Source organism: Mauremys mutica, chromosome 10 (assembly GCF_020497125.1).
Source record: "Mauremys mutica isolate MM-2020 ecotype Southern chromosome 10, ASM2049712v1, whole genome shotgun sequence".
Taxonomy (NCBI): domain Eukaryota; kingdom Metazoa; phylum Chordata; order Testudines; family Geoemydidae; genus Mauremys; species Mauremys mutica.
In genome coordinates this window covers 15,219,721-15,242,448 of record NC_059081.1, presented here as the reverse complement: position 1 = coordinate 15,242,448, position 22,728 = coordinate 15,219,721, and the positions used below count along the sequence as shown (strand labels likewise).

Here is a 22,728-nt window from a genome sequence, read left to right as displayed (position 1 = left end):
ACCGCTTCCAAAGTCGACGCTGGCCCCGTGAATGTGGACTCAGAAATTCGAATTAGTGTATTTAGTATGGATACACAAATTCGACTTCATAAGGTCGAATCCACAAATTCGAACTAAGTTGATTCGAAATAGTCTTGTAGTGTAGACAAGGCCTTAGTATTGGTGACTTCCATTACTGGCTCAGAAAAAAGTATGTTGGATTGAGGGTCCAAATTAGATCGTAAACTTTTGTGGGTAGGGACCATCTTTTATGCTGTGTTTGTACTGTAGACGGCTCAGTAAAACTCCTATCCCAAAATCATAGCTCAAGTAATAAATAAACTGGAAATCATAAGATGTAGGTATAATTCCTGCTGTCACAGGCTTTCAGTCCAACTTTGGTCAAATCACTCAATTTCTCTGACCAAACTTGTGTGCTTAAAATAAGACTTCTAAACTTAGGCACCCAGGTTTGAAACTTTTGGCCTTAATGGTTAAAGCCCTGGTCCTGCAACTGAATCTGTGCTGGCCAACCCCATAACCTGCACAGTATTCCACTGAATTCAGTTAAGTTCCACACATCACAGAACCCAGCCTCAAAGAGTCTGTTCCAGGATCAGGATCTAAATTTCCTTACAATAAGAGTCATCTTCATCCTAAGGGTGGTGCGAAGCTTAATTCCTTAATGGCTGTAAAGCATATTGAGACCATTAGACAGAAATGCAAAGGACTATTGTTCATATTTATATTGGGTCAGAACACCAGGCTATCTAGTAGATGTACAGGCCTCACACAGTAGCCGGTTGCCTCTGGCTAGCTCTATTTCTCTCTCGTGAATTGTGATGCATAGGCCATAAAATACTAAATAGATTATAACACTGTCTGCTCCTCCATTTGTTCCTCTTAAACTACTAATACGTTTCACACTCAGTTGCCTTCAAATATAATACATACACTGTAGCCTATAGATTAGAGAGGTGTACAATAATTGCCTTAAAGTGGGGTTATTATCTCTTTCTATATAATTAAGATCAAAGTTTAAATTTCAGATTTTTTATTTTTTTTCATTATGGTTCACCTTACTCATTAAAAAAGTTGGATGATCCAGTCCTTCATAATACACAGGAAATGATTAAGTGGAGTAAAGACACAGGCATTTAATGTTGGTAATAAAATGAGAGGTGATAATCATTCTTTATTTCTTCTTGAACATAATTAACCTCATTCTTTCAAAATCTGTAGATAATGCATCTTAAATGTCAGCATTCATTATTTAATGTCATTTAAAACTGTACAAACTGTAAGTGGATATAGTGAAACTGAACCAGCAGAGAGATTCTTCTAAACTCAGAGGAAAAAAAAGTATCAGGCTATATATTCCTAAGTAGACATTGAATATCTTAACTCTCCTAGAAGTGTTGCATATTTTATACGTGTCTGCGTATACTTCTGTAATGTAGAGGAAACCATTCTCCACCCAGTATAGGAATGGTGCCAGAGGTAGGCCTCACTCAAGCCAACTGAGCATGTCTATGCATCACATGGATCTGATACCAGCTTCCCAGACCATAGGGTTGAAAGTGGCAATTTTTTTAGCAGGGCAAGTACAATGGTGAAGAAGAATGCTGTAACACATGTAAACAGTAGCAGGAATTTAGGGAGGTAAAATGTAACTATTGGTATTTGTCTAAGACCTTCAGCATGATAGCATTCTTGCACAAATGGTTCTCTTTTGGAATTTTCTTATGTTGCAGAGGATGTTATCATTTTAATCGGTATCTGTTGCAAGTAATAGAACAGTCTCTGCTCTTTTTGTGGTGGTGTTTTGTGAAAACCTATCTCTTTTTAGTCTTCTGGGAGTTTCCCCTTTTTCTAAACATTGTGTAAGTTCCCACTGCCCAACACAGGCCATATAGGAGCTGAGAAACTAGCAAGAAGCTTCACCAGCTGTTTCACTGACAACAGCAGTCCTGTGCTATGGGGAATGCAAGGGCTGCTCCTTTTCAGGGACCAGGACTCCAAAAATGGGATGGGGAGAAGATAGGCCATGGCTCAATCCGTCTCTAAACCTCCTGAATAGGGATGGCACAGCAAGGGAAGCAATGGATGAGGATATCTCCCTCCCTGCATGAGAGCAAGGAGCAGCAGAGTATGGAACCACAACTTTTCCTCCATTTCTTGGATGCAGCTCTGCATTTCCAATACTCAGAGCTGTGGCTTAAAAGCCACAATCTGGCCTTTAGTATTTTTGATGGCTGTTTAAAGAATAGTCATGTTGCCTTTGCAGTACTATCTGTATTTCATTTCAGTCTATCATATGATTCCATTCTGATAATGTGATCTTTTCTGCTGGTGTTTTCCCTGCAGTGGTAAATGCATTGGTTTGCACAGTTGCTTTTTAGCTATGATAGGCTCTAACGGGGAAAATGAATGGGGATGGGGGGGAGTGTTTGGCATTCTGTGACACCACTGCTTGGGATTGTTATGGGTATTTGATCTCAGACTTTTGATGAAGGGTGTGGTTGGTAGCGGAGAGAGACTCACTGGTGCAGTGCCTCCTGCTGATTGTCCAGGGAATTAGCTCTTTCCTGCCCAGAGCGCCCTCTGTAGGCCAGTGTCTTGCCTGCTGCTGGCCCCTGTGTCCCTTTCGGACCCCGGTGCCCTTTGCCCAGGGGTTCTGCCCAGCGCAGCACCCCGTCACTCTGGGCTTCCCCTCCCAGGAGAACCCCCTATCCCCACCTTGCCTCAGGGGCTACCGCCAGTCACCATCTAGCTCCCGCTCACTGCGGCAGACTGCAATCTGTAAATCACTCATCATCGGCAAGGGGGGTTGGACCAGCTGCCTCTGCCTATTCCTGGGCTGCCCCTCTGCAGCCCTAATACCCTTTTTGTGGGCCCTTAACTCAGCCTGCGGCTTAGCCATGTGAGAAGTTGCTCACAAAAAAGGAATGTGTGGTGAATTTTGTTTTCATGTCAGTTTTGCAAAATGTTCTTTTTTCCGTCAGTGGATTTTCACCATTTGCAAAAGAGACTGTTTTGCCAGTGATTTAATTTTGCATTCCATAGACAGAATTTATCTTCTTAGCTGTAGTTTCCCTCACTAATTCACATTTGCTATTATGATACTTTTTCATATTCTGCACTAGATTCATGAGCTTGTATTGGGAGGGAGTTTGTAATGTATTATGGAAGTCTGTGACTAGGCATTATGATAATATTAATAAATAATAATAATAATAGCCCCTGTGATAAGAACTACGTATTCCCCTCCAAGCTTTAACGAGAGCCAAAGCTTTAGCTTTAGCTCCCAGATGAAAAGATTCTTCTCCTTTCAGTAATATACCAAAGAGATGATGAGCTGCCTCTTTCTCCAGACAGTCTGAGGTGTATGTGACTGAATTGCAAGAGGCATACAAATTACCCACTAAGGTCAATGATATTGGTATATTATTGATAGCTTCTGTCTATTTAAATGGCACCTCCATGGTGAACTTCAGCAGTGTTTCTGAATCATTGCTATCACTGCAGACTCTTACATGCTGCTCCAGTACAAGTACAAAAAATAAAGTTAAGAATTATTAGATAATTCCTTCACTTGAATCCCACTGTTCCTGTTTCGTTGTTGAAAATACAGTAACACTGCTGCACAATGACGTGCCTAGAAGACATAGAGAAAGGCATGTAATTGGATATGGCCCTTCTCTATGTGTGTTTTGATTTTGCTGGCTGTGAAATATGTGTAATGCTTTGCCTATTAGAGAATTCACTTGTGTCTACCCATGCTCAGGTGAGGTAGGATGCAAGGAGGCTTGCGCTCATGGCTCTGGGTTTTTGGGCCCTACTCCTTTCAATCCCAGCCAGTGGGGGTCATGGAAGGGAGACACTGCATCCTGTAAAAAGGGGTAGCAGTGGAAGATACTGAGTGCTTCCACAGTGCTCCACTTCTGCATTATTATTGGCATCCTGCATATGAGCAAGTTAACAATGAACAGAAGCTGATTGTATGCAGAGATAGGTATAAATCAAGACCCTGGATTGAACTGCTGCTGCACTTTGGGGAAGATTGGATTGCAATGTAAATTTTGCAGCTCAACCCCACCTCTGATTGTGAAGTGTGCAATAATGGATCTGACCACACTGCAATCATGGCAAGGTGCAGTTTCTATCTGCCATAGTCCTTTAATATATACTTCAGCATGTGAGTAGCTACAATGAATGGAAAAGTCCATGAATTCAAGAAATGGTGTGGCAAGAGAGATAATGTACATTGCAGTCCCCATTGTACTGAAATAGATTGTGTGTCCATGTCAATAGCTCTCACCGGCAGACTTCTTTTTCTTACCAGACCCCTTTGGGGGGTTGATACAGTCCATCCGTGTCAAAGCCAGAGACATTTGATGGCAATAGATTTGAAAAGGGACCCAAAAACAATCCATTCTTATGCTCCAATAGTGGCATTCACCCCTGTGTAAAGGTCTGGCCCACCACTTAAGCCCTATTTTAAGAGCGTAACTGGGACTTAAATGATTCATAGGATGTGTCCTGTTCCTCTGCAAAGGGGTGACTTACAGCCCAAATGATTAGTGTCGTTTGTGTTAGTAGCAGTTAGAGACTCCAAAGCCCTTGTCTGACACTACTGATGCCATTGGGAGTTTTGCCACATCCAGCAGTGCAGGAAGGGTGGTCCGGTCCGGTCCGCCGTACCACCAAGATAGTTATAGCTGATACGGCGTACCAGAAAGAGAAGGAGCAGAACATCATGGGGCGCAGTTGTACCACCCCAGATGTTCCATGCAGGGTCTCCTCCATCTGTACAGCAGCCCTGCCAGAGGACAGGACTGGGGGCGGTACAGCCACGCCGGAGGAGTTGTAAGCATTGGGCTGCCTGGTGGCCCCATGTTCTCCTCCTTTCCCTGCTGTGGTTCCTGGGAGAGCCCTGAGCCACAGAGCTCTTCTGGGAACCGCAGCGGGGAAAGGAGCAGAACATGGGGCCGTTGGGCGGTCCTACTCCAGCAGCTCCTGCGGTGGGCTGCTGTACAGACGAAGGAGACCCTGCATGGAAGGGCAGGGGAGTGGTACAGCTGCGCCAGAGGAGCTGCGGGCATGGGGCCGCCCAACGGCCCCATGTTCTGCTCCTTTCGCTGCTGTGGTTCCGAAGTCTCCAGCGCAGCGGGAGGAGGAGAGAGCCCCCACCTCCCTCAGGTAAGTGGGGTGGATCATGAGGAGGGGACGGGGAGAGTGTGGAGGGGCCGGGCTGAGGGCAGGGCAGGGAGGAGTCACGTAGAGGGTCATATGAGAGGCCATGTGCCCTGCGGGGGTTGTGGGGGGCACGTACCAGTAAGAAATGGATTCCACTGGCCACATCCCTTAGTGGGAGTGGCTCTAAGTGTCCATCACAAACTATCTGTATAGACAGCCTAGAAATAAATTAATAACTGGGAACTACACACTAAAACTAACATGTCAAAGCAACCCATCAAAAACTGCATGGCAAGACATGTGGATTTAAAGTTTGATGCTAAGAAAACTCAGCCATTTTCTATCAAAATATGAGCTTCAGGGGGAAAAAAAAAGCAGTTTTACCAACTCATAATTTTATCATGAATCTCACAATATTTTATTTTTAACTTAAAATCCCAGCTTCTGAAAGACATGAGTATATAAGAACAGTGTGTCCCAAACTTGGGACGCTGCTTGTAGGGAAAGCCCCTGGCTAGGGCCTTTGCTTCCCTACACAAGCGGCATCCCAAGTTTGGGAAACACTGTATAAGAATCTCAGGCCTTTTGGTGGCAAAGAAAAGCTTTTAAATGTGACTGAAGTGATTTAAAAACTCAGAAACCAAGAATCCATTATTTTTAATCTCATGGTTTTTAAGTCATGATTTTTTGGGGGTCTGACTCATGATTTTGAAAGTTTGGGTGGGCAATTCTGAAAAAGTCAAAAGTAATGAAGAACTGAATGTGGAGTCATAATTAGCTAGACAAGTGCTTTTATGGAAAATTATCTGACTAAGAACATTAAAGGTAATATTTTCCTTAAAAGCTCACCATTGGTATAAATCTGATTCTGTTGAAGTCAATAGTAAAACTTCCATGGGAGCAGTTAGACCAACACTGAACGCTTTTGGAAAGCCCATTCTAAATGTTACATATAAATAGGAAGAGCTGCTCAGTGCCGGTTGCTTTTGTACTTCAATTAATGAAGAAACTGAAATCCTGCCAAGACAGTGGTATTTTCCCACCCAGCTCCTATGACATTAAGAGGGGTTTCATGCTTATTGTTTCAGAGTTAGCGGTATCATATGTTAAATCCTTTTTTTAAAGTATGCTGTAGTTTTCTTTTATAAATTAAATTGTTTACTCAAGACACACAAGAATGAAAAATCAAAGATAACTTATTAACATGCCATTTAAAAATAATTTATCCCAAGCTTAGTTCCTGAAATTATAGTTACATAAATATGATATGTCCTATGTAAATTTGAAAATAGATTTATGTATCATATACATGCTAATTAACAAGTTGTCTGAAAGAGTACCTTGCAGCTGGACTGTCTATTACCCACAGCAAAAATTAAACTAAATAATCAGCCAGCAGAGCCTATGACACAACGGTGATTGAAAGGTCTGTTTGTTGTTGTTTTTTTCCCTGTTTCTATAACTCTTTCAAGCTTAGATTTCTTCAGCAAAATAATAATTTCTGCCTCCATCCTTCTTTCACCCTAGAATATTCCCATAGACACTGTCCAATCTAATTTCCATACAGCCTGCACAGACACTTTTACATTTTAATTTGCATTCAACTGGCAGATGCAGTCTGAACAGAGGCATTTTGCATTTTTTTTACAACTTCATGGTAGCCTGCTGTCTTATTGTGTGTTTATCTTTGGGAAAAAAAATTGACAAGGCTCCTTTTTAAAACTGACATTTTGTTTTCATTGGAATGAAAAAAGTAAACTTACCTTCAATGGAAAATGCTTATCATCCCCCTAGAAACCTCTTTCCTCCTATTCCTTTCTATCTGTTCTGCTGTAAAATCTTTGTTTTATGACTAAACAACAACAACAAAAAACAACTTATCACTCATGCCTGCATCCTTTTGTTGCTAGAAACACTGACAGTGAAAAATAATTTCCCCCAAAATGTACTTAATTCTCCTCTGCAGTCTACTTCACAAAAATCCATTCTAGGATGTGATAATGCAGGTATTTTTGTTTTCTTGGAAAACATCATTCTAAGGAGTATTTTATTTCTTGTTCAGTTATCATCAGGATGCGATAATGATTTTTCCCTTCTGTCACTCTGTAGCATCTTAACAAATTCTAAAATAGAATTTCCAGAATTCAAATAACCAGAAGGCATAATGTTAATTTCAGGATCACTCTATGAAAAGCACGTGGTTCATTTTCTGGTCTCTTTTCTGCAAAAATTATCCAAGTATCCCACCTACTGCATAGCATTATAGTCATAGTGGGTTTGCTTTATGCAGTTCAACAAATTATTTTGCTTACTGCTGCCATGAGGGATAACAGCACTGGTTAACGTGATGGTATAGATTAAGCTGACAATAATTCAACTGGGTTGCACAAACCGACTGAACTCTGCTGTCTAGGTTAAATAAAATATTGAAGAACTGCAAAATGTATCACATTGTCAATAGTCTGCGTTTGTGTCTGGTGTGTTGGTATTTACAGTGATGAAGCTCCAGGCAGCCAGCTGGTTACAGATAAGTTTCACGTTGACTGGGATTCGGTGCTTGTCAACTCTGATAATGTCATCGTAGCTCGATTTGATGGCAGAGGGAGTGGATTTCAAGGCCTTAAAATTCTACAAGAAGTCCATCGTTGCTTAGGTTCAGTGGAGGTGAAGGACCAAATAGCAGCTGTAGAGTACGTATGTGCAAACTTTGCTTCTATTTTAATCCATTTTTACCTTGATGAATAGACACATTTAACTGCAAATTTCCAGCTATTACTGGTCTCCCTTTGCAGAATGAAATATGTTAAATGCTTATCTTTAGTGCAGTAGAACGTTTCGAAACATTAGGCTTTTCATTGCAATGTGTGATTCAATGAATAAAAAATCAAAGGGAAAAATGTTTTGGATTGATGTTCCTCTTTGATAAAGTTGTCCTTCCGGGCCTAATCTAAATATGTAATCTAATCTAGTTTACATATTTTTTCTAGCTTCTTTAGAAAAATGACTCATGGCATGATATACAGTGCTTCATTACAAGTGAAATATAATGTCTTAGACATATAGGTTCATATTCTGCTCTCACTTAAATCACTGTAGATCTAGAGTGACTTCACTAAATCACCAGAATTACAAAAATGTAAATGTGAGCAGAATTTGGCCAAAGGGTTTATTATCCCACTTGTATCATCAGTTTTAGCATGGGTAACTTCATTGCCTGCAACAGAGTTACTGCAGATTTAGACCAATTTCAGTAAGAAGAGAATCAGGTCCCTACTATATATTTACATGTAAAAATGTGATAACACTTTTTATTAAGAGACCACTCCTAGAAAGGTTAATCTCATTGATTGCATGGTATTTTAAAGGTGGATGGATTATTACCTACATACATGTACTAAGTATTCTCTTGTATTGTTTGGACAATTTTAGAATGACATGTTTTACATTTCTGAAAGTCATCTGTAACCCCTGAAGACAATGAAAACATTAATTGACTATGGGTCAAATGGCTTTGCATCTCTGAAATGTTAGTGGAGTTGCAAAGATGTTGAGGCTGAGTGGAAGGACCCTCTCCTCCATATGCAGACAGAAAGCTTCACAAAGTGCCTCACAGGTTTTTGAAAGGAGCAGCATGCTTCTTCCCACCTCCCTACCTCCCTTGCCTTGCTGCCTCACAATGGCAGATTTGCAGAGCAGGGGAGGGACCAGGGCCACATTCCCAACTGGATGGATGAGGCCTCCTTTGGGACATGGAGCTCTAATAAGCATTCTAATTGGCTCCACATCTTAGTTCTAAGAGTTCTTCTAAATCAGAGTTCTTTGTTCATGAGTTCAGAGTCATTACTCTGTGTTTTATCTGGTTTAGGTGTGGGTGCAACACTGAGCAGGAGGGTATGCAGGGTGGCCCTGAGAGTTCTTTCTCTCTTGATGCTATTACTCTCTTGATACTACAGAAGTTTGCCTGACATTTGTAGTCTCTCTTCTGTATATTATCCTTCTGGAAGCATAGTTGATGAATTACCTCTGCGGGAGGATTCATAATTTTGATAATTGCCAAAACACAAGGCCTTCACCATGTAGTGTAGGGAATCTGAAAGCAAAACTGCAAGACTTCACTAAAATAACAACTTTTATTGTTCTTATTTGAACTCTTAAAAATTTGTTTCTCACTTAGTTTATCACAGTTCTTTCTTCTACAAATAACCAACTCCACACATATGACTCCCCAGAATGTAACATTTCTTTTTTCTTACAGATCATTACTGAAACAACCATTCATAGATCCTAACCGACTGAGCATATTTGGAAAGGTAACTTGCAAAAATAGCAGGAGGACACTGTCAATTTTAAAATCATTTGTTGCAAACAGATTTCTTTACGTATTTTGCAAATAACCATTTTTGTTACTAACAATGAAAATCATATTTACTTGTCATTATTTAATATTGATTCAATTTGTTTCTCATATTGAACAATTAGCAGCTAAGTAATCAGTTTCACTTTTGTTTATAGTCACTTTCACTTTCAGTTCTTACTGTTGCAAAATTTGCCTCTCACATACTGCAGGGGAAATTGTTAATTATTGAGGGGAAAAAAACTTTTTCCATTGGATGTTTTTAAAATAAGTTTGTGGAAACAGTTCTTTTGGTCTTAGTTTCTGTAAAAGCTCATTTCTTGCACAATTTAAATTCTAGTCCATATTTAAGTTGACAGTGTCCCTTTAATACACAATTTATATGCAGATATTTTTAGCTTTTTGAGTTATTTGAGATAAGATCCTAGAGTGTTGAGTAGCATCCTTTTTTGTGCCATCTCTTAGAAATCTTCCCTTTGCTGTTTTGTCAGCTTTTTAGCTATGTTATATGCTGTTGCCTCTGGCATCATACAGACCCAGGCAAAGGTTTAACCTTTAGCAAAAAGTTAAAGTGAATCTTAATTATCTCACTTGAAACGAGCTTCTAGAAGTTTAACATGAGACAAGTTGTATCTTTGGAAACTGACATTTGTTCCTTTGTGATATTTAGTTTTAAAATGTTACCTTGAAAATGTCAATATTTTGTGTCTTTAGTACTTTAAAATCTCACAGTGTAAACAAACAAACAAACCATGGCTGCTCACATATACAGGCACCATAGTTATCAGTTATTGAAGCAGTATGCATTTACTATGAAACCCCTAAATTCTAATCCCCATTCTGTTACTGTCTTGCTGTGTGACCGTAGTCAAGCCATTTAACCTCTGTGTCTGACTTTGGCTGTCTATCAGATGGGGATGATAATACTTACTTCCTCGGAGCTAGCATTGTGGGAATTAGTTAATGGTTGTGAAGCCTAGTGAAAATAAAGTGCTGACTATTATTATTGTTCCACATGCAACAAGACCTTCCTCTCCAAACACATGACCTCCTACTGTACTACTTGAGCTAAAGAAAAAAAAACATTGCTGTCAAAATTCAATAGCATCTGAGTTTATACTCTGTTTGTAGGCCAGCCACAAAAAAGAAAACATTGTCAGCTAGAGCTGGTTAGGGATTTTCCAACAAGATTTTAAGTAAGAAAATGCAGATTCATCAAATTGAAACGTTTCACAGCACGTTTTGCAGGCAAGGCCAGCCTCATGCTTCCGTGAGAGTCAGGGCAGTCAGTTGCTCCATTTGGTTTCAGAAAAAACATGAACTGAAATGGTTAGATTTTTTTCCCCTAAATGATTTATTTTTTATTTCCTTTCAGAGGAAATTTATCTAGTTTTTGTTCTGAAATGGAAAAAAAAAAGTTGACATTTCGCAATTTCCAACAGAATGGACATTCTGAGTGTTGACCAGCTTTATTTCCAGCTAATGAAATGTAAGCATGACCGATTCCATCCACTAGGGGTGCACATCTCTCTCAGCCATTTTTAATGTGCACACAGACATATCACACACTGTCTTTCACCACATATACACACACCTCGCTCCAAGTGGGCCAGAGTTTGTCTTCTAGCATGACAAAGTTGTCACACAAACACCATGCATAGTAGTCAGCTAACACAATTGCTTCTGGTTTAAATAATAGATTTCATTTATATTCCTTAAGTCTTTATTTGATATTGCTCAAAAACTACCCATGGGCCTTTCAGTAAGAAGAACAGTAGAAGACATAAGTATCATCTTTCCAAACCAGCAATAAGATGATGAGAGAACTACAAAATAGCATAGATCTGAGCAGGCTTTTACATGTCCACATTGGGCCATGAACACTGTTGGTGCTGTGTAAGTATTTCTATCCACTGGAGAACAACTGTGATGTCCTTTCAAAAAACATTGTTGCCAGACAAGTTTATGCATATGTTGGCTGAAAGAACAGGTGGTGCAAAGTGAAGATTTTGAAGGTGGAACAGTAAAGAGGAAATATTAGCAAATTAGATAAACTTCAAAGCAGTTTTGAATTTGGAGGTGTTTACCCTCACTCAGTTTAACTTACAAACTTCAAAGCTTTTGAGGTTCATCCATCACTAATAAAAATATTAAAAATCCCCAAATAGCCATTTAGAAATAGAAAAACTGCTAAATATTACTAATCATATTTGACTCCACTATATTTCTTTTAGAGCCACTTGAACGTCTTTTTATAGGCTCATTTTGCCTTCAAACATATGAAACATTGTTGATAAAGAACATCTTTTTTTCCTTAATATGCACTACATTTTTGATGATCTGACTAAGAAAGTGAATAGAAGATGCCCTTTGCTGGAAGAGGAGGAGGATTGTGTGGATTACCTATGCTGATCTCAACCCAGCTGGGCACACATATATTGTCCTGGAGCTCTCCAGCATCCTTGAATGTTATAACATGCTTTTGAACTACTCGGAACAAAGTCATGATAAATTCTGCAATATAAACTACTAGCAGTAATAACAAAAACAGTTGGAATGTCAAGAGGGCAAAGTGTAAAAAACACACACCTCTGTCTATCAGACAGCCCACCAAAACTATCTTGCTCAGTTGCAGAAAAGTTACAAACCCTACCAATGAAGTACATCAGAAGAGTCTCTTTTAATTGTTACATATCAAACTGTGGTGATATATAGTTTACAACTTTCCATCATGGAAATTGAAAATGAGCTTGAAAATATGACTGTGTAGCTAACTTGTGGAAAATTTGGTAGTAGAGGTGAAGCCACAGAAATTTAACCTAAGAACAGGAAGTCCAGATTCTTAAATCATAAAAAAACAACTAAATATTGTATAACCATTGAGGGAAACTATACATGTTATATGTATGTCTGGGGAATCCTGACTGGAAGCAAAGGCACAACCCCAAAGAAAAAATATTCCTAACAGAACTAAACTGGGTTCTTAATGAAGACATGATATAAATTGTGAATAAGTTGGCAATACCTATCTAGCATTAAAATTGTGCTGTGAAACTACTGCAAATGGTACAAGCAGAATATTAAACAAACAACCAAGAAAAAGAGAACCCGGAGGCAGTAAAAAGTTACTGTTCCCTTCAGCTCTTTGAATTATACAAGTTACTGGCACCCACATCAACATTCTCTCTTAGCCAAAATCTTTTACAATATGTGGGCAATTTTGTGTTGTCTTTAGCAATTTAGGCTAGGATTTTTATGAGAATTTGGCACCTAATTCTCTTAGGCTTCTTTGAAAATCCCAGTCTTATTATATATTTTCTTCTCCGTACCCGGTTAGCATTGACAACGTTCTGAGCTCAAGGACACACTTTTTGATTTATCTCTTTTTCCTTAACTAACATTTAACAACGTTTTAAAAATATTCCGAGAATTTGAAAAAGATTAACTTTTTTTATTAACCATTTTAGAACTGAAGAAAAGGATATAGAAAATCATCTCAATAAGATGTAGCCAACTATCTCCATCACTTTTTCGTTGTTCAGTGCCCTTCTGCTGGATTATTTTTTGCAGAGAATTATCATGCCTAAATAAATAAATAAAACCATCCACCATCAGAAGGGCAATTTTCTAGCAATAATCAAGAGAGAAAAGATAATAGATAATAAGAGAGAAACAATGAATATGATGAAAGCATTGAACCTGGTCTGCAGGACCTTGAACTCCATCTTTTAAGACTCTGGAGTTAACCTCAAGTATTTTGTGTAGATTGTCAAATTCATCGGAAACAAAACCCTAGTGGATAGTCTCAAATGAGAGGACTTATGTTCATACTTCTCTTCTGCATACCACACTATCCCACCAATAGAGGATGGATTTCAGACACTCTGCACAAAGTGCCTTTCAGGGTGGTGAGATGTGAAGAGGTGGCTTAAACCTCATCTTTGCACTCCTCTGATCTTCCTAAAAGAACAGGAGTACTTGTGTCACCTTAGAGACTAAGACATTTATTTGAGCATAAGCTTTCGTGGGCTACAGCCCACTTCATCAGATGCATAGAATGGAACATATAGTGAGGAGAGATATATACATACAGAGAACATGAAAAAGTGGGAGTTGCCCAACCAACTCTAAGAGGCTAATTAATTAAGATGAACTGTTGTCAGCAGGAGAAAAAAAAACTTTTATAGTGATGTAGCAGGGTGGACCCCTGCTCCTGCCCTGAAGGGGTTAAAAACAGCCCTGGGAAGGGGCTGTGGCTGGAGAAAGCAGCCTTTAGGCTGGGCTGATTGGGAGAAGTGGCTGCAGCTGGGGCCATGCCCCAAACTGAGCAACAGGGCCTTATAAGAAGGCCAGGGAAGCCAGAAGCCCAAACACTCTCCCTCTGCCTGTAGAGGGAAAAGGGCCTGGCTGCAGGGAGCTAGACAAGGTACCTGAGTGAAGCAGGGCTGGGGAAAGGCAGAGGAGCTGGGGAGCTCTAGCCTGGAAAGCCCCAGGCTGCAGCCTAGCATTAGGCCAAGAGGTACTGTGGGTTGCAGAGGGCAGCCCGGGGTAGGCAAAGGCAGCAGGCCCAAACCCAGCCTTGCCAGTGATGAGTAGGCTGATACTGCAGTCTGCCCCAGGGTGTGGGGCTAGACAATGACTGGCAGTAGCCATATACTGAGGCAAGGTGGGGCTAGAGGGTGGGGGTTCCCTGGGGAGGGGAGACCCAGAGAGAAAGGGGTTACTGCCAGGGGGCAGCACCCCATGTAAAAGGGCACCGGGTCCAGAGAGGGACACGGGGGTCAGAGGATAGACGGATCACCAGCCTGCAGAAGGCGCTCCAGAGCTGGAACAGAGCTAATTCCCAGGAGTCACCAGCAGGAGGCGCCGCAGGGGTGAGTCACCCGTCTACAAGTGATAATCAAGATAGCCCATTTAAGACAGTTTGACAAGATACTTAACATGGGGGAAATAGATTCAATGTGTGTAATGGCTCAGCCATTCCCAGTCTCTATTTAAGCCTAAGTTGATAGTATCTAGTCTGCATATCAATTCAAGTTCAGCAGTTTCTAGTTGGAGTCTGTTTTCGAAGCTTTTCTGTTGCAAAATTGCCACCTTTAAATCGTTACTGAATGGGCAGAGAGGTTGAAGTGTTATTCTAATGGTTTTTGAATGTTATGATTCCTGATGTAAGATTTGTGTCCATTTATTCTTTTTGCATAGAGACTGTCCGGTTTGGCCAATGTACATGGCAGAGGGGCATTGCTGGCACATGATGGCATGTATCACATTGGTAGATGTGCAGATGAATGAGCCCCTGATGGTGTGGCTGATGTGATTAGGTCCTATGGTGGTGTCACTTGAATAGATATGTGGACAGAGTGGACAGAGTTGGCATCGGGTTTTGTTGCAAGGATAGATTCCTGGGTTAGTGTTTTTGTTCTGTGTTGTGTGGTTACTGGTGAGTATTTGCTTCAGGTTGGGGGGCTGTCTGTAAGCGAGGACAGGTCTGTCTCCCAAGATCTGTGAGAGTGAGGGATCATCTCTCAGGATAGGTTGTAGATCTTTGATGATGCTCTGGAGAGGTTTTAGTTGGGGGCTGAAGGTAACGGCTAGTGGTTTTCTGTTATTTTCTTTGTTGGGCCTGTCTTGTAGTAGGTGACTTCTGGGTACTCTTCTGGCTCTGTAAATCTGCTTTTTCACTTCAGCAGGTGGGTATTGTAGTTTTAAGAATGCTTGATAGAGATCTTGTAGGTGTTTCTCTCTGTCTGAGGGATTGGAGCAAATGCAGTTGTAACTTAGAGCTTGGCTGTAGACAATGGATCGTGTGGTGTGTCCTGGATGGAAGCTGGAGGCATGTAGGTAAGCTGCTGCTCTGTGCAGGCTGTTCCCCCTGCACTGCAGTGCAGCAGCCTGAGGGCTGCTTGAACACATCTACTGTAGCCACAGAAATGCAGAGCATTGAGTTTACTGATCACCTTTCTTCTAGCCACATATCCTTTTGGCCAGGGCAGCAGAATGCTTGTGGCAGGATATATCACCAGAGAGTCTCCCACACGGGTGATCTCTGCTCCATTTAAGGCAGCACTAGAGCTAGTTTCTGTAGGGCAAAGTGCACCAGAGAATCTGACCCTCTGTAAAGGGAATGTGACAATGTTTCAGGCAGAAATCCCCATTGAAGGCAATGGGAATCCATCTGTAAAGATTGAAGTTTAGAGAGAGGACAGGTGACAACTCTCCCTTCTTCCTTAGCCTCAGTGTTTACCCAGAAATAAGCAAAAAATCTTCACAAAATATATTAATGTAAACAAAAATTCTCCCATATAAGCACTGTCTCTGACACCCTTAGCTTCAATTTTTTTTATTTGTATCACTCACCAATTCTTCTGCCGGCTGAGGACTAGTCTGCACAATGAGATTATGGTATCTTATATACCTCTTCTTATTCTTATTAATCAAATTATCAGTTATAACATTAAAGCCTCGGGCTTCATAGCAAGACAGAAATACCACACCTTTTTTCACTCTTCATTCATAGTTTTTTAATTCATGCTAAAGCAATAGTTGGAGGTGTAAATACTGTGGAATGACATGAGAAAAGTAGCATGATACTCTTTAACTTCATCTATATTAAGGAACAATGAACAAGAACAAACAAACAGCAAATCATGTTATCTGGTTTAATAGGGATATGGCGGATACATTGCATCAATGATCCTGAAATCCAATGAAAGACTTTTTAAATGTGGAGCCGTTATTGCACCAATCACAGACATGAAGTTGTATGGTGAGTATTTCCCATCTTGCCCTTTTATTAAATGATTTGCTTAAAATATCTATAGAGCAGATCTGTAACTCGGGTTAACTAAGGTCAGGTAGTGTAGTGGAACTGTATTAAATCTAGGCAAATTGGACAGATGCTTCCAATTTTAAAATGAGGGTAATTAATGACTGGAGAAATTAAGCACAGGATGTGGTAGATTCTCCATCACTTAGAAATCGTTAAGATTTTCAAAAGAAACTAAATCAGTGGAAGTTGGGTACCTAAATCCCTTTGGCCCCTTTAAAAATCCCAACCTAAATGAATATTGAATGTCTTTCTAACAGATATGAGGTGAAATCCTGGCCCCATTTAAGTCAATGGCGCTAATTGACTTCAATAGGGCCAGGCTTTCACCATAACTTAGTTCAATCACAAGATATTGGGCTCAGTGCAGGAACTGTTGGGTAAAGTTCTATGGCCTGCGTTATGCAGTGGTCAGACTAGATGATTATAATGCTCCCTCTTGGCCTTAAGACCTATTAATCTCTTTTCAAGATGAAGATACTTGCCATCTTTATGGCTTAACAAGCTTCTTCTGGCTTTCAACCAGAAATAAAGTTTTTTTTAAAAAATGGAATTTATCTTGATTAACTCTGAATTTCCTGTTTTCCTCTGTAGCTTCGGCTTTTTCAGAAAGATACCTTGGCATTCCATCTAAAGAGGAAAATACGTATCAGGTAAGTTAGTTTAACAAGTAACAAAGTAATGGTTTGGCTTTTAAAATATACTGCAATTATGTTGTGTGTGTTCAATTTTTATAGGCATCCAGTGTACTGCACAATATTCATGGTTTAAAAGAAGAGAATTTGCTAATAGTTCATGGGACAGCTGATAGTAAGTATGTATAAATGCAATTAAATTTGCAGTTACAGCTTGTAATACCCAGATGCTCAAAGAAAGATTATGCACGTAGCAAGCATATACATTTTTATACTCTTCATCTTTGTCTCCCGTCTAGTAGAATTGTCCATCCAAAGAGACCCGATTGTCAATTTCAGTTGCCAATTGTAAATCTGAATGGATGACATTTTCCTTTGCTACATATTTGTAACTCTTAGCTGCTGTATGTTCTAATTTGTTTAAATCTGGTGAAGCAGGAGGTTGCTAGTGAAAGGCACTGTATCAATTATTAATAAGGTGACATACATTTTTAATGGTCTTCTAAATTGATCCTGATTTTGTGATTGAAAGCATACTAAATGTCAGCGTAATCAGTGATAAACAATATCTTTCAGTAAATTAACCCTTTGGTTAATTAATTAACATGTAACAATGGGGAATCCTTAAACTATTTAGAGCTAGATTGTAATTTGCTCTTGAGCATAGTCAATGGAGCAAACACCAGTATAACGTGTATAAGTGAAACCAGAACCAGGTGCAGCACCTGCAATGGAAATCCATGGGTGCCAGGCAGCAAAGAATTTGGCCTGTGCTAGTTGACAAGCAATTTTCTTTTAGTATATTTTGTTGTTCATGGTAAAGGGGTAAATAGCCCATCTAGGTTGCTAAAATGCATTTTATGCCTTGCACAGCCTACCTAGATCACATACATGTTTGTTCTGCTCCTCTCAGAACAGGTGAGTGGGGAGGAATGGAAATGGACAGAGACAATGTGCTGGTTGACCCGGCAGAACTGGAATGGGAGACTTGGAATTTGCTGCTGGCATAGGCCAGCAGCAAAATACTACCCCTCCGTCCCCCAGACCCAGGGAGAATTAGGGAGGGAATTATGTCTCTACGAGGTGTTCTGAGCAGCACATTGCCTAGTAATACAGGCTAGCCCATCAGTATTTACTGAACCCCAGCTTCATGTTTGCTCTGAATGAAGCAAACACAAGCATAGTCACATGTTTGTACCACATGAAATTTAGATTATTGAAATAACATTACAAAAGGCCCATTTCCTAAATGAATACAATCTCTTACAATTCTGTGCAAACAATAGAAAATCTGACATGCTTTCATTTAATACACTGACAAATTAATTGCGTTTGAACACACCCATGCTACTCGCCTTCAAACTGTTTTAGTCCTTGCTAAACAATGGATGAAAAAACAAGAATTCCTACTTAATGCCCAGAAAGTATTACAGTGCTGTCCATCACTCCAACACTATTGTTTTTTGCTACAGTATGTATCTCGGGTGCAGTCAGAAAGGGTATGTCTACATTGCAATCATTGGTGTGACTGCAACATGTGTAGTTTTGATCCAAATAGCTCAAATAACAATAGCAGTGAATCCACGACAATACAGGCAATAGTATGGACTGTACAGGCCTACCCGGGACAGGACCCTGAGTGTGTACTCGGTCAGCCAGCCCATGCTGCTGCTACTTTAATTCTAGCTTGGGAGTGTCTAAATGTGCTGCAGTCATGCCTCTGATTGCAGTGTAGATAGACCTTAATCAACTGCAAATCTTGCCACATAACTTCAACCAAAAAGTTTCTTTTATCTAAAAGGAAAATAAATAAATACAATTAATAAATAAGGTACTATAATAATGTTGTTGACTAATATGTAGATGTTATTGTCTTGTAGCTAAAGTCCATTTTCAACACTCAGCAGAACTAATTAAACATCTAATAAAAGCTGGAGTTAATTACACTATGCAGGTATGTAATGCTCAGGTGTCTCACAGGTGCATTGTTTAGTATTTAATCTCATTTTGAATTTTCTCACCTATACTTATCTATGTAGGGGCTCATTGGATAACTTGTGTCCCCACCAGCATACAGTAGAATCATCAGTGACTGCAGTTAGAATGCTGTCTAACCCCTTGTCCCAATAGTAAGTAAAGAAGTCAAGGAGAGATCCCTGTGACACTTCCATAGGGCTCCTTCTCCCAAGTCAATACATGACCACTTATCTGTGGCCTCTGTCCTTTGGCTGGATTACAGTTCATAACAGAGTGGATCCAAACCACTTTGTCTCATATAAAAGGCTTTATTAAAATCCAAATATATTCCACCCAATGCAGAGGGTTCCAAACTGTGGTTTGTGATCACTGATGATCCATGAGTCACTGCCTGGTCACACAGTACTGATTTTCTTCCTTATTTTCAGCTGCTAAAAATATTGCATTAAAAACAGCTAAAAATACTGTAACCGTCTTCCTCTCCCCCACTGTGTGGGTTACAGGTGGGTGTAGTTTAAGAGAGCAGCTTGGGGAATGGAAAGTGGAGCAAAGTATTATTTTGTGGGGTGGAGCTGCTGGTCACCAGCTCTAGAGGAGGCAGGTGCTGCTGTTCAATGGCTCTGGCTGCATTAAAGGCTGCTGGATTTTCAATGTGTTCTTGGCTCATTCATTCGAAACCCCGGCTGCTATGATACATCACAAACCCTAATGTTACTTGTCCACATAAGAAAATGCTGTAGTTGCCACAGGGATGTATAGAATCACAAATGGGGAAGAAGAGGAGACATGGGCCTCCCAGTTATGAATAACAAAGGGAAGGTGGTGCCAGAGCTCCCAAATCGGAAAAGATCTGGTCTGTGGGAATGCAAATAGCACAGGAGACAGTCTACATGATCGTCACTGAGGAGGTGGTCATCTGTGAGACTACGAATGGAAAGGATGGGAGGTATCCATGAAACACTGTCTGTGAAGATGTGGTTCATATAATGGAAGTGTTTCAGAACCTCTGATCTAGAGCATTCACTTTGTTTACCAAGTCTCTAATCCCCTCCTCCATGGCTGCAGAGGGCCCTATACAAAGGAACCAGTCAGCTCTGCTGCCCTAAGAATAAAGGTGTCCATGTGGAGACCCCTCTGCAGAAACAGAGGGGAAAAGGGAGTGGGCAGGGTATTTGGGGGACATTGATTGTGCTCTATTTTTATACAGGACCTAGCACATTGTGCCTTCTAATGGAAACAAGTAATACATGATTATATTTCTCCCTTCCACCCCCCCCAGACCCGGCATATAATACTTTAAGCATTGGGATGGAGCAGTGGCCACTGTATTCTGAGGTAGTGGGGGGTGGGGTGGGACAGGAATTCCTGTCCTTCATGTTACTGTGCATGTCCATAGCAACTCACCCCATGATTACTCAGGCTGAGCTCTCTGGCCTGGATTTCCCTCTCAAATCCTGAAGTCCCTTCTCTGTCCTTGCACAGGAAAAGTGCCCATTATTTGGGGGCTGAGGAGACGACAGTGATTATTTACGTTCACCATGAGGGGAGGTGCTGGGCTTTGGATGAGGTAGAGAAATTGTTAGTAATATGAAAAGGTCTTCTGTTGAATACTTCCTTTGGCTGCAATGAAAATCCCAACCAGAAATGCTTTTCTGAACACAATATCTGAGAATAGGCTTTTACGGCTAAAGATCACGATGCAGTCATGTAGTGCTGGTTTTGAATCCCAATCAAATGAATTTTGCTTTGAAGTTTATTACTTTCATTGATACCATAAAACTATTCAACATAGTTGTCCTGTTGTCAACTAAAAAGCTCTAAAAATCAGATTGAAAAAATTAAATCCCTAAATATCTGACCTGATTTGTAAGACTGTTTACTTTCTCCTTTTCCTCTGCTAGATCTACCCAGATGAAGGTCATAACATTGCATCTGAGAAAAGCAAATATCACCTTTACAGCACAATCCTTGGTTTTTTTAGTGCTTGTTTAAAGGAGGAAGCCCCAATTTTACCACAGGAACCTGAAGAGGATGAATAAGGAAGCCTGTTTGTACAGTACTGAAGGGAGACTTACTTTGAGGCTCAATAAAACCTTAAATAAAAGAGACTGTAAGAGTGCAGATTCTGCAGAAGCTCAAGGGCAGCTAAAGGATATAACAGTGGAACAGCACATTTAGAGACACTGAGCTAATAAACTGGAATTTGAATTCAAAGTCCAAACATGTTACTGAGGGACAAAACCTATACCTTTGTGGAAGGACAATGGTTGGTTACAGTTTCCTGGACAAACTTAGTTTTGCATAAGTGTAGAGTTAGTGCATGTTTATTATGTTAAGCCTCACTGTTTGTTCTGTAAGTAGTTGCTCTGTTTTTAATTTAAAAGCACATCTTTATCCATTTTTGGATTATGCTCTACCAATCATAAATATTAAGGCCACTTATATTTTAAAAGATGAGTTGCAATCTAATACTTTACTGTAACATTACAATAAGTGCAATTCCTTTCCTGTCTATTAAGCATAAGAAAGCATTGAGTTAATAAAGGATGTGAGATTTTCTATAGTTTCTGTTTAAAGGGAAATATTGTCCAGTGGGTTATATAACATAAGTATGGAAACTGGTTTGATTTTATTTTGTTTGTTTCTTTTAATTTCAGACATTTATTATCATTATTGTACCTATTAGTAACCAGGAAGGGCATTTTTGGGAGTGCACTCTTGGTCTTTATGTATATACACAAGACTTCCTAAGCAGAAAATCTTTGTATGCTTGAATAATTTTTCAAGCCATAATTAACAGCTGTGTTTTAACAATGTCTGCAATTGAACTACTTCCCAATCCAAAATGTATAATTTCCATAAGAAATGTTTGGGTTGTGTTTTGGTATTGTTTATAGTAGTTAATAGTTTGCTGGTTATACTCTAATTTTAGAATATGCTACTTTGTCAGATGTAAATTAGATACATAAATATTAAATTATAGTTTCAGATAAAGAAATTTTATTAACAATGTAATGCCATTGAGTAGTATTTTACCCTAACAAAGAAATCTTTGCTCAGATTCCATTCTAATTTCTGTGGAGGTAGCAGGTAACTGGAACAGTCTGTCAGTTTTTATTTGGTATTCCACAACTGCTTATTAAGAAGGATTTACATTCAACAGTGTTATGAAGAAATGAAATATTTTTCATCCATGGCCAAGGAAGCTCCTGACAAATGAAGTTTTGTTATTTTATTCAGATGGAAATACCAGAATGCATCCATTTATTTGTCAAGGTGAATTACAGCACTAGAAATTGACGCTATGAAATAAACAAACCAGTCAACACAGGTCATCAGAATATTAACATCAACGATTGAAATCAAACATGATGTTCATTTAATATTAGGTATGTTCCAGAAGGTATCTGAAGGCTCTTGACAAATGCTGTGCAACTCACATAAATACATATGTAATTTTTTCTCTGGATATTATTAATGCTTTTCTACGTGATTAGGATTTCATTTCTTGTGAAATTAAAATTATAAAGTAATCAACATAATTTTTGGAAAGTAACTTATACTATTTAAAATGCAAAGTTTTGCATATTTTATGAAGAATTAAAATTGTTTTTAAGGTACATTGAAATTCATCTGAAGCTTTTTAATCAATATTTTCTTCTGGAATATTTTCTTCTTCAGCTGCTAGAGTTTTTTATGATGCAAATAATTAAGTTGTCTGAAAGATATGGTTTTATGGAGCACTTAAAAGTATTTGT

General features: G+C 39.6%; 1 protein-coding gene across 3 annotated transcripts in view; it reads left to right on the top strand.

Moving 5' to 3' along the window:
* Positions 1 to 22,502, top strand: part of DPP10 (dipeptidyl peptidase like 10) — a 416,863-nt gene extending 394,361 nt beyond the window's left edge. For all 3 annotated transcript variants that reach the window (XM_045032139.1, XM_045032140.1, XM_045032141.1), the window contains 7 exons: positions 7,674 to 7,868; positions 9,434 to 9,488; positions 16,199 to 16,298; positions 16,953 to 17,011; positions 17,096 to 17,168; positions 18,874 to 18,947; positions 20,872 to 22,502. In XM_045032139.1, coding sequence (XP_044888074.1) covers positions 7,674 to 7,868; positions 9,434 to 9,488; positions 16,199 to 16,298; positions 16,953 to 17,011; positions 17,096 to 17,168; positions 18,874 to 18,947; positions 20,872 to 21,009 — 694 coding nt within the window. In that variant the 3' untranslated portion in view covers positions 21,010 to 22,502. The remainder of the gene's footprint in view (positions 1 to 7,673; positions 7,869 to 9,433; positions 9,489 to 16,198; positions 16,299 to 16,952; positions 17,012 to 17,095; positions 17,169 to 18,873; positions 18,948 to 20,871) is intronic.
* The last annotated feature ends 226 nt before the right edge of the window (positions 22,503 to 22,728 follow it).